The following is a 12490-nucleotide window of genomic DNA, read 5'->3' as shown; positions in this document are numbered from 1 at the left end:
CCAATAATTCTTTGCATTTCCGTGGGGTCCGTCGTGATTTTTCCTTTCTCGTTTCTGATACTGTTGATTTGTGTTGACTCTCTTTTCTTCTTAATAAGTCTGGCTAGAGGCTTATCTATTTTGTTTATTTTCTGGAAGAACCAGCTCTGGGTTTCATTGATTTTTGCTATTGTTTTATTCTTCTCAATTTTATTTATTTCTTCTCTGATCTTTATTATGTCCCTCCTTCTGCTGACCTTAGGCCTCATCTGTTCTTCTTTTTCCAATTTCGATAATTGTGACATTAGACCATTCATTTGGGATTGCTCTTCCTTTTTTAAATATGCTTGGATTGCTATATACTTTCCTCTTAAGACTGCTTTTGCTGTGTCCCACAGAAGTTGGGGCTTAGTGTTGTTGTTGTCATTTGTTTCCATATATTGCTGGATCTCCATTTTGATTTGGTCATTGATCCATTGATTATTTAGGAGCGTGTTGTTAAGCCTCCATGTGTTTGTGAGCCTCTTTGCTTTCTTTGTACAGTTTATTTCTAGTTTTATGCCTTTGTGGTCTGAAAAGTTGGTTGGTAGGATTTCAATCTTTTGGAATTTTCTGAGGCTCTTTTTGTGGCCTAGTATGTGGTCTATTCTGGAGAATGTTCCATGTGCACTTGAGAAGAATGTATATCCCGCTGCTTTTGGATGTAGAGTTCTATAGATGTCTATTAGGTCCATCTGCTCTACTGTGTTGTTCAGTGCTTCCATGTCCTTACTTATTTTCTGCCCAGTGGATCTATCCTTTGGGGTGAGTGGTGTGTTGAAGTCTCCTAGAATGAATGCATTGCAGTCTATATCCCCCTTTAGTTCTGTTAGTATTTGTTTCACATATGCTGGTGCTCCTGTGTTGGGTGCATATATATTTAGAATGGTTATATCCTCTTGTTTGACTGAGCCCTTTATCATTATGTAGTGTCCTTCTTTATCTCTTGTTACTTTCTTTGTTTTGAAGTCTATTTTGTCTGATATTAGTACTGCAACCCCTGCTTTCTTCTCACTGTTGTTTGCTTGAAATATGTTTTTCCATCCCTTGACTTTTAGTCTGTACATGTCTTTGGGTTTGAGGTGAGTTTCTTGTAAGCAGCATATAGATGGGTCTTGCTTTTTTATCCATTCTGTTACTCTGTGTCTTTTGATTGGTGCATTCAACCCATTAACTTTTAGGGTGACTATTGAAAGATATGTACTTATTGCCATTGCAGGCTTTAAATTCGTGGTTACCAAAGGTTCAAGGTTAGCCTCTTTAGTATCTTACTGCCTAACTTAGCTCGCTTATTGAGCTGTTATATACACTGTCTGGAGATTCTTTTCTTCTCTCCCTTCTTGTTCCTCCTCCTCGATTCTTCATATGTTGGGTGTTTTGTGCTGTGCTCCTTCTAGGAGTGCTCCCATCTAGAGCAGTCCATGTAAGATGTTCTGTAGAGGTGGTTTGTGGAAAGCAAATTCCCTCAGCTTTTGTTTGTCTGGGAATTGTTTAATCCCACCGTCATATTTGAATGATAGTCATGCTGGATACAGTATCCTTGGTTCAAGGCCCTTCTGTTTCATTGTATTAAATATATCATGCCATTCTCTTCTGGCCTGTAGGGTTTCTGTTGAGAAATCTGACGTTAGCCTGATGTGTTTCCCTTTATAGGTGACCTTTTTCTCTCTAGCTGCCTTTAACACTCTTTCCTTGTCCTTGATCTTTGCCATTTTAATTATTATGTGTCTTGGTGTTGCCCTTCTTGGATCCTTTCTGTTGGGGGTTCTGTGTATTTCCGTGGTCTGTTTGATTACTTCCTCCCCCAGTGTGGGGAAGTTTTCAGCAATTATTTCTTCTAAGATACTTTCCATCTCTTTGCCTCTCTCTTCTTCTTCTGGGACCCCTATAATACGGATATTGTTCCTTTTAGATTGGTCACACAGTTCTCTTAATATTGTTTCATTCCTGGAGATCCTTTTGTCTCTCTCTATGTCAGCTTCTATGCGTTCCTGTTCTCTGATTTCAATTCCATCAATGGCCTCTTGCATTCTATCCATTCTGCTTATAAACCCTTCCAGAGTTTGTTTCATTTCTGCGATCTCCTTTCTGGCATCTGTGATCTCTTTCCAGACTTCATCCCATTTTTCTTGCGTATTTCTCTGCATTTCTGTCAGCATGTTTATGATTCTTATTTTGAATTCTTTGTCAGGAAGACTGGTTAGGTGTGTCTCCTTCTCTGGTGTTGTCTCTGTGATCTTTGTCTGCCTGTAGCTTTGCCTTTTCATGGTGATAGGAATAGTTTGCAGAGCTGGGACGAGTGACGGCTGGAAGGACTTCCTTTCTTGTTGGTTTGTGGCCCTCCTCTCCTGGGAGAACAGCGGCCTCTAGTGGCTTGTGCTGTGCAGCTGCGCGCAGACAGGGTTTCTGCTTCCTGCCCGGCTGCTATGGAGTTAATCTCCGCTGTTGCTGTGGGTGTGGCCTGGCTCGGGCAGCTGCTCCAAAGTGGTGGAGTCGCGTTGGAGCAGGAGCTGCTGGGAGGCTATTTATCTCCGTAAGGGGCCTCCCTGCTCCCTGCAGCCCAGGGGTTAGGGTGCCCAGAGATCCCGGATTCCCTACCTCTGGATTAAGTGACCCGCCCTGCCCCTTTAAGACTTCCAAAAAGCACCCGCCAAAACAAAACAACGACCACAAAAAAAAACAAGAAAAAAAATTTTTTTAATTAAAAAAAAAAAAAAATTTTAATTAAAAAAAAAAAAGTTGGTCGTTCGTTTTTCTTTATTCTCCGGTGCCAGCCTCAGGCCTCTGCTCACCGGTCTTTCTGCTCTGTTTCCCTAGTATTGGGGTCCCTGTCCCTTTAAGACTTCCAAAAAGCACTCGCCAAAACAAAGCAGCAAAAAAGCAAAAAAAAAAAAAAAAAAAAAATGGTCGCGCGCTTTTCTTATGTCCTCTGTCGCCCAGCCTCCAGTGCCTGCTCACTGTTCTTGCTGCCCTGTTTTCCCAGTATCGAGGGCCCTGCACTCTGGCCCGGATGGCGGGGGCTGGGTGCTCGGCAGTCCTGGGCTCCGTCTCCCTCCCGCTCTGCCTGCTCTTCTCCCGCCGGGAGCTGGGGGGAGGGGCGCTCGGCTCCCGCGGGGCCGGGGCTTGTATCTTACCCCCTTCGCGAGGCGCTGGGTTCTCTCAGGTGCGGATGTGGTCTGGATATTGTCCTGTGTCCTCTGGTCTTTATTCTAGGAAGGGTTGTCTTTGTTATATTTTCATAGATATATGTTGTTTTGGGAGGAGATTTCCGCTGCTCTACTCACGCCGCCATCTTCCGCCCCTGAGCAGTGAATTTTGAGTAATAAACATATTACCATCTAACAAGGTCAGCCATCTTTTCTCAACTAAACTTTGAGTTAAAATAAAAATTTAAGCTGGAATTTTCAGAATTTCTTAATCCTGGGACATACTCTCTGACCTAAATCAGTTAGGGACCTTAGCAACATCTGTATCAGTTGACACTCATATCTGTTTTTGATCCATATACTTATTTAATTCTAAAAACTATTCTTCCATCTGAGACCTGACTTAATACATTTCACAGTACTGCTTAAGGCTTTACTCAAATTAATGTTTCACTTTCTGAAATGCATTCTATCTCCAGAGGTAAAGAGAGATGCTTTCCGTCAGCTTGACTCAGAATGGATCACCTAAAGCTGATTGTCGGTAACACTTTTAGGCCATGACTATGGCTGAGCCTCTGACAAGTCCTTCAGATAGAGGTATATAGCCTGCAAAGGGAAACGCGTGTCTGGAGGTTGAGATTCTTCTCTCTTAAGAGAACCTGGACGCCAGGCTTGGTCTACCTTTCTTACTCACCTCCCGGCTCTCCTGGATCGGGATGGAGGGACAGTACAGTCGCTGTTCTTTTTTAGTCTAACTCCCTATCTTTTAGCCCTCCTTAAATCCCTTCTTTATTATTATATTTTTAAATTGTGGTAAAATAGACAAAAAACAAACTTTACCATCATTGCCATTTTTAAGTAGAGTTCAGTAGTGTTAAGTATATTCATATTGTGTGACCAGTCTCCAGAACTCTTTCATCTTACAAAACTCAAAGTCTGTACCCATTAGACAACAACTCCCATTTCTCCCTCCCTCCAGCCCCTGGTCATCATCATTATACTCTGTTTCTATGAGTCTTGACTACTGAAGATACCTCATATAAGTGAAATCATACAGTATTTGTCTTTGTGTGACTGGCTTATTTAAACACTAGCATAGTATCTTCAAGGTTCATCCTCGTTGTCCCATGGTCAGAATTTCCTTGCTTTTTAAGGCTGAATAATATTCCATGGTGTGTCTAAACCACATCCTGCTTATCCATTCATGGGTTGATAGACCTTTAGGTCACTTCCACCGTCTGACCATCGTGGACAATGCTACCGTGAACATGAGTGTACAAATCTCTCTCTGAGATCTGCTTCCAATTCTTTTGGATGTATACCCAGAACTGGTATTCTTCGATCATATGGTAGGTTCTATTTTTAATTTTTTTTAGAGCCTCCATGCTGTTTTCCATAGTGGCTTTACCATTTTACATTCCCACCAGCACTGCACAAGAGGTCCATTTTCTCTATATCCTTGCCAACACTTGTTCTTTTCTTCTCTCTCTTCTTTTTTAATTAACAGTCATTCTAATGGGTGTGAGGTGATATTACATTGTGGTTCTGATTTGTACTTCCTTAATGATTAGTGATATTGAGCATCTTTTTAAAAGCTTGTTGGTGTATCTTCTCTGGAGAAATGACTATTTAAGTCCTTTGCTCATTTTTTAAATTATGATATCATTAATACACAATCACATGAGCAACATTGTGGTTACTAGATTCCTCCCACTCAAGTCCCCACCACATACCCCATTACAGTCATTGTCCTTCAGCATAGTAAGATGCTATAGAGTCGCTGCTTGTGTTCTCTGTGTTATACCGCCTTCCCCATGCCCCCTCTACATTATGTGAGCTAATCATAATGCCCCTTAATCCTCTTATCTCTCCCTTCCTTCCCATCCTCCCCAGTCCCTTTCCCTTTGGTAACTGTTAGTCCATTCTTGGGTTCTGTGAGTCTGCTGCTGTTTTGTTCCTTCAGTTTTTGCTTTGTTCTTATACTCCACAGATGAGTGAAATCATCCGGTACTTGTCTTTCTCTGCCTGACTTATTTCACTGAGCATAATACCCTCTAGCTCCATCCATTTTGTTGCAAATGGTAGGATTTGTTTTCTTCTTATGGCTGAATAATATTCCATTGTGTATATGTACCACATCTTCTTTATCCATTCATCTACTGATGGACACTTAGGTTGCTTCCATCTTGGCTATTGTAAGTAGTGCTGCAATAAACATAGGGGTGCATATGTCTTTTTCAAACTGGGCTCCTGCATTCTTAGGGTAAATTCCTAGGAGTGGAATTCCTGGGTCAAATGGTATTTCTATTTTGAGGTTTTTGAGGAAACTCCATACTGCTTTCCACAATGGTTGAACTAATTTACATTCCCACCAGCAGTGTAGGAGGGTTCCCCTTTCTCCACATCCTCGCCAACATTTGTTGTTGTTTGTCTTTTGTATGATAGCCATCCTTGCTGGTGTGAGGTGATATCTCATTGTGGTTTTAATTTACATTTCTCTGATGATTAGCAATGAGGAGCATCTTTTCATGTGCCTGTTGGTCATCTGAATTTCTTCTTTGGAGAAGTGTCTGTTCAGATCCTGTGCCCATTTTTAATTGGCTTATTTGCTTTTTGTTTCTTGAGGTGCATGAGCTCTTTGTATATTTTGGATGTCATCCCCTTATCAGATATGTCATTTATGAATATATTCTCCCATACTGTAGGATAGCTTTTCTTCTACTGATGGTGTCCTTTGCTGTACAGAAGCTTTTTAGTTTGATATAGTCCCACTTGTTCATTTTTGCTTTTGTTTCCCTTGCCCAGGGAGATATGCTCATGAAAAAGTTTTCATGTTTATATTCAATAGAGTTTTGCCTATGTTTTCTTCTAAGAACTTAATGGTTTCACGACTTACATTAAGGTCTTTGATCCATTTCAAGTTTACTGTTGTGTATGCAGTTAGACAGTAATGCAGTGTCATTCTCTTACATGTAGCTGTCCAGTTTTGCCAACACCAGCTGTTGAAGAGGCTGTCATTTCCCCATTGTATGTCCATGGCTCCTTTATTGTATATTAATTGACCATATATGCCTGGGTTAATATCAGGGCTCTCTAGTCTGTTCCACTGGTCTATGGGTCTGTTCTTGTGCCAGTACCAAATTGTCTTGATTACTGTGGCTTTGTAGTAGAGCTTGAAGCTGGGAAGTGTAATCCTCCCAGCTTTATTCTTCCTTCTCAGGATTGCTTTGGCTATTTGGGGTCTTTTGTGGTTCCATATGAATTTTAGAACTATTTGTCCCAGTTTGTTGAAGAATGCTATTGGTATTCTGATAGGGGTTTCATTGAATCTGTAGATTGCTTTAGGCAGGATGATCATTTTGACAGTATTAATTCTTCTTTGCTCATTTTTAAATGAGATTATTTGTTTTGTTGTTGAGTTGTAGGAGCTCTTTTTATTCTGGATATGAACCACTTGCCATATCTATGACTCGTAAATATTTTCTCCCATTCTGTAGGCTGCTTTTTCACTCTGATTGTATCCATTGATGCACAGAAGTTTTTAATTTTTATCTAGTCCAATTTATCTATTTTTACTTTTATTGCCTGTGCTTTTTGTGTAATATCCAAGAAATCACTGCCAAATGCATGGTCATGAAGCTTTTCTCCTGTGTGTTCTTCTAAGAGTTTAGTTTTAGCATTTGTGTTTAGGTCTTCGATATGTTTTCAGTTAATTCTTGCATATGGTAAAAGGTAAGGGTTCAACTTCATTCTTTTGCATGTAGGTATCCAGTTTTCTCAGCACCATTTGTTGAAAAGACCAGCACTCATGTCAAAAATCATCTGATCATATATGTGAGGGCTTATTTCTGACCTCTCTATTCTATTCATTCCTTTGGTCTATATGTCTGTCTTTCTGCAGATACCACATTGTTTGATTACTGTAGCTCTGTAATAAATTTTGGAATCAGGAAGTGTGAGACCTCCAACTTTCTTCTTTTCAAGATTGTTTTGGCTACTCAGGGTCTTTTGAGATTGCATATGAATTTCAAGATGGATTTTTCTATTTCTGCAAAAATATGCCATTGGGATTTTGATAGGGATTGTGTTAAATCTGTAGATCTCTTTGGGTAGTAGTGTTACCTAATGATATTAAGTCTTTCAGTCCATGAACACAGGATGTTTTCCATTTATTTGTGTCTTCTTTAATTTCTTTCAATTAGTTGAAAGAATGTTTTGTAGTTCTCAGGGTACAAGTCTTTTGTCTCCTTATGTTTATTCCTAAGTATTTCATTTTTTTGATGCTATTATAAGTGGAATTGTTTTCTTGATTTCCTTTTCAGATGTCTCATTGCCAGTGTACAAAAACACTACTGATTTTTGTTTGTTGATTTTGTACTCTGCAACTTTACTAAGTTTGTTTATTAGTTCTAACAGGTATTTTTTTGCATATGTGGAATTGAAGCTCTTCTTGATGCCCATCAGATCTGGCCAGGACAGTGTTTGCCCTGGATATTTCCTTCAATCACTTTCCCAGTCTTCCTTGGCCTCTTATGCTGCTGTCATCACTAAAACATCAGGGAGAGATGTTTTGCTCCAAATGCTGCCACCAGCAGGATCTTCTAGGTTGGTATTTGAACTGAAAGGTGGCCCAGTATTTTAAGGATATATTCAGACACCCTGATGCTGAAACCTTGCCCATACACTGCCTGTACAGTCACGATACCCCATGACTTGGAGGTGAGTGGGTATGAGAGGCCTAGAAGCCAAAAACTTGAGCTCCTTAGGAATTCCTATGAGCCAACTTGAGGCATAGCCTCTTTTCTTGAACAGCGTCTTGGTACCTTTCCTGAGGAGGAAGGAGTAGACTGACTAACTGTGGGCTGTCAACCCCATCATTTGCTTTATTAGAATCCTTGAGCTGTATGACCAACTGCACAAAACAGCTTTATGGAGATGAGCCTTAGGGGCCCCAACACCTTTGTTTGGGTTCAAAGCAGCATTTTGTGAAAAAGCAAGGAGTACACATTGTTTGCCAAAAGGAAATGCAATTATGTCATTCAACTGTGTGTCCTTCCAACTATGTCTCAACTCCACACTGATGCTAACTTCCAACTCCTTCTATTCCAAGAAAGTTGAGACTTCCTATTTGATTTGTTATTCCTATCTTTCTAGGGACCCATCCACCACCCACGGGATGCTTTTATTTAGACATTTCTATCCTACCTCTTACAGAATCCTCTTCTTACCAAACTGGTAGAGTTTGACCTAGAGGAAATTGAATTTTCTGGGATAAATCCCAGTAATAGCTCTCTCTGGGGACATTAATCAGCCTTCAGAATCTTCAGGGCTGTGGATCTGGGGGCTATTCTCAGGGGTCTAGCCTGTACTTCTCTTTGACCAGGTCTCTTAAGAAACTTATCCCACCATTTCGGGGTCACCTGAGGCTCATGGTCACTGTGACCCAGATCATCCTCATTCAAATACCATCAAGGTTCCTGTAAATCTTAGGATAACAAGATTCAAGGTGATATCTGTGAAATGGGCAACACAGAGCCCAGATTATAACCCAACCTCATTTCAATTTAAAATTCTATACAGCTCAGAGTCCAGAACCATAGGGTCATTGCCCTGTCACATAAATGAAAAATCTTAACTTGAGAGACTCTCACTAGACAAGAAAAATCAGAATTTCATGGTCTGTGACATGACCTTGGACTGACCACTATCAGCAGAATAGAGAACATAAGGAAGAGCAGATGAAGGATCAGACCACACCATCTACACAACCTTCTTTCCTGTCCTGGGGGCTTCATCTTGGCCTTGATCTCTCTCTTCCTACCGGGGCTACGTGGGTGCTGGCCCATGTGGCATGACACCTTACCTAGGTGTCACCACCATCTTGCAGACTCCACACAGTGACATGGCTGCACTATAAATCAGGGCGGGCATCCTGAAGCCCCCTTTCAGCCTTGGGACTCTGAAGACCCTATGATCTTCTTCAGCCCCTCCTGGACCTCTCTGCATAATACACGTTAGCATTCTCAGAACAATGACACAGTCTACTGAGATTTGATTCCCTGACCAAATGGGGCCTGTCTTCCGATGTCAAGGCAAAGGCACCATCAGACTGGTCAAGAGATTTATGAAAGACCTTCGCTGTCTTCTCAGATTCCTGAACAGGATGATCTCAGATCCCTCTTCATACACCATGTAGAATGCTATTCTTTATCTTTCAGGTCAGGAGTTTTCAAAGGACTTTCCCTGGAGTCCCCTGTAGTGGCTACCAGAGAAGATCAAGCAAGATGAACTAGGCCCGGGTCGGGAGCCGGGACAGCTTCCCGCTGCTGGGCCCTCCACCCCCAACCCCAACCCCCATACTTTTCTGGCTTCAGTCAGAACAGTTCTGCTTTTCTCTTACATTTTGAGCTTCATCCTAATATTTTTATTAAAACAATGGATTCCATAGCTTTTTAAAAATAGGTTGGAAAGCCAGTGATCTGTTCCAAGGCAGTATTGTGTGGCTAACACTCCCTGAAGTGAAGCATACCACAAGATTGTACCCTCCAGAGGTCAGCACCTCCTCTAGAATTCCCACCACAAGTGTGTTGTGCACCCGTCCCCCTCAGGATCACCGGGCAGTAATCCTTTAGAGAAAGGGCGGGATGCTGCTGAATCACACTCTGCTGGTCCCACAGAAACCACAGCCCCTGCACACACACACACAGTATTGACAGACAGGCACCTCAGGGTACCCAGGGCAGCCCTGGCTGAACCCCACAATATCCAGGTACAGTGTGGCTACATACATAGCCTTGTTGGGGTTTCCCTCCACTGCTAACTCCAGGCAATCTCACGTACCTTCTCACTGTCCTCCAGGCTTCAGTCTATGACCCTCACCAGCCTTGCTTCCCTTGCTCTCAGGATCCATGGTCCCCTTTGGCCTAGCCAAGCTTGTTAAGGAGTTTGGGATGGGTTTTCTCGGGCTCTAGGATCTCACAAAGGTGAAGCGTGAAGCCAGATTCCCACCCACCCTTTCTCTCCCAACTTGTATGGTCTGGATGAAGCCCCATCCCAAATTCAGAGACTTACCTGGGGAGAGATCAGAGCAAGAAAACAGGAAGTCAGAAAGGAGGCAGCAGGGCTCATGGGGACCCTGGAACCTCAGTGAGAGAATGAGGTAGTGGAAGTGGGGATTAAGGAAAGGGGTCAGTGGTTCAGCAAGTGCAGTGGGGAAAACATTATATTGGAGACTTAGGAACCCCAACTTCCTGCCCTGTTAGGCCTTTGGGAGGGGCATGCAGGTGGAGTTTGGTCCTGAGGGTGGGGATTCATCATTCCAATGCTGTGTCTGGGGATGAGGCAGGACCACTAGACAACTGTTTTCTGTGCTGTATTTTTTTTTTACCCAGAACCTTCCTTGACTGGAGCAGGAAGGGGCAGTGTTTCTAGCCACTGATAGCGGGCTTACCAACAAGGTCCTTCTCTTCTCCAGAGCCAGTCTGATTACAAAGGCCTTCTCTGAGGAGCCCCTCCCTAAACAGGGCTAAAACAGCCCAAAGTAGTCTTTCTAAAACTCTAAGAACAGAAAGGTCAAACATGATAAAAGATACATATAGGGCTCTGCCCAACCAAAAATACTGACTGAATCACTTTCCGCAAGAGCAGCAATGAGTCTTTCTGGGTTCTCCAGGACCCAGGTTTTCCTGGTGGAAATCTGGGTTGAGTTTTTCTCCAGATCTGTCAATAGATCATCTGCCTGAGCAAAGAAACCCAGCCTTGAAGTCCCAGGGCCTTCTCACTCCCTAAACCTCCTCTGACCCTCAGAGCTAGACGGTGGTGAGCTGCCTTCCTAAGCTCCTCCGGCTACACTAGGGCGTCCAGGAGGATTTAGGCTCCCCAGGTCACGACTCAATTTTTCCCCAGAGGACCGAAAGCTGTTCGTGGGGATGCTGGGGAAGCAGCAGGGCGAGGAGGATGTCAGGCGCCTGTTCCAGCCCTTCGGCCATATAGAGGAGTGCACGGTCTTGCGGAGCCCTGACGGCACCAGTAAAGGTGACTTGAGAGGACCCCGGGATTTCCTGGTGACCCTGCCTCACTGGGTCACACGATCCTTCGGTCCCTGTGGCCTGAGCCGCCGCTGTCCCTCTACCTGCTCCAGGCTGTGCCTTTGTGAAGTTCGGGAGTCAGGGGGAAGCCCAGGCAGCCATCCAGAGTCTGCACGGTAGCCGGACCATGGCGGTGAGGCCGGGGGGGTGGGGACGGGCTCCTCCCCACGTGACCAGTGCCCCAGCAACGGGCCTGATGGGCACGGCGCTCGGCCCAGGGCCAGCGCTGCGGTCTGGACCCGTCACCGCGACCTTCCCTGCCCTACCCAGGGCGCCTCCTCCAGCCTCGTGGTCAAGCTGGCGGACACGGACCGGGAGCGCGCGCTGCGTCGCATGCAGCAGATGGCCGGCCAGCTGGGCGCGTTCCACCCGGCGCCGCTGCCGCTAGGGGCCTGCGGGGCCTACACCACGGCGGTAGGTGCCCGGCCCCGGCGGGCGGGCGAGCCAGGCCAGGCCGGGGGCCGGGAGAGCTTCCCGCCGCTGGGCTCCCCACACCCGCCCTTCTCACTCCCTAAGATCCTGCAGCACCAGGCGGCCCTGCTGGCGGCGGCCCAGGGCCCAGGCCTAGGCCCGGTGGCCGCGGTGGCGGCGCAGATGCAGCACGTGGCCGCCTTCAGCCTGGTGGCGGCGCCGCTGTTGCCGGCGGCAGGTATTGCCCGCTGGGGGCCCGGGCGCGGCGCGGGGGGGGGGCCGGCGGAGCCGTGGCCCGACTCTTCTCCCTCCGCCACTACCAGCAGCCAACTCCGCGCCCGGCAGCGGCCCCGGCGCGCTTCCCGGACTTCCAGCGCCCATCGGGGTCAATGGATTCGGCTCTCTGACCCCCCAGACCAACGGACAGCCGGGCTCCGACACTCTCTACAATAACGGGCTCTCCCCTTACCCAGGTGGGCCCCCCCGCTGCGCCCAAATCTCCCCAAAATGGAGTGGGGAGCCGGGGGTGGAGGGGTACCAGCCTCTCTGGAAGGGCCTCCTCCTCCTTCCCTGCTACCTCTCCTAGCCTCCCTCCACCTCCCACACTCCCTGCCGGACCCCGCCCGCCGGCCTTCACCGTGGGCCCCGCGCCCCTCTCTCCCCAGCCCAGAGCCCGGGCGTGGCTGACCCCCTGCAGCAGGCCTACGCTGGGATGCACCACTTCGCAGGTTTCACTTGGCGCTTCGCGGCCTGGGGGGGTTTGAAGGGCCCCAGAAAGGAGTAGGGAGACTTGTGGGGGGTTTAGGCTCTGTTCTGAGGAGTCAACCC

General features: G+C 45.7%; 1 protein-coding gene across 12 annotated transcripts in view; it reads left to right on the top strand.

Moving 5' to 3' along the window:
* Positions 1-12490, top strand: part of CELF6 (CUGBP Elav-like family member 6) — a 39764-nt gene that overhangs the window by 21702 nt on the left and 5572 nt on the right. For 6 of the 12 annotated variants that reach the window (XR_008992665.1, XM_036907816.2, XM_057488950.1 and 3 more), the window contains 6 exons: positions 7629-7769; positions 11070-11198; positions 11305-11384; positions 11522-11900; positions 11986-12135; positions 12328-12390. Coding sequence is in view for 11 of the 12 variants with exons in the window: in XM_036907816.2 (XP_036763711.2) it covers positions 7629-7769; positions 11070-11198; positions 11305-11384; positions 11522-11900; positions 11986-12135; positions 12328-12390 (942 nt within the window). In the remaining variant the exon portion in view is untranslated. The remainder of the gene's footprint in view (positions 1-7628; positions 7770-11069; positions 11199-11304; positions 11385-11521; positions 11901-11985; positions 12136-12327; positions 12391-12490) is intronic. The other 6 variants (XM_036907813.2, XM_036907809.2, XM_036907811.2 and 3 more) reach the window with 4 other exon arrangements.

Source organism: Manis pentadactyla, chromosome 11 (assembly GCF_030020395.1).
Source record: "Manis pentadactyla isolate mManPen7 chromosome 11, mManPen7.hap1, whole genome shotgun sequence".
In the NCBI taxonomy this organism is placed as follows: domain Eukaryota; kingdom Metazoa; phylum Chordata; class Mammalia; order Pholidota; family Manidae; genus Manis; species Manis pentadactyla.
Note: the sequence above shows the minus strand (reverse complement) of the source record. Positions and strands in the feature narration are given on the sequence as shown.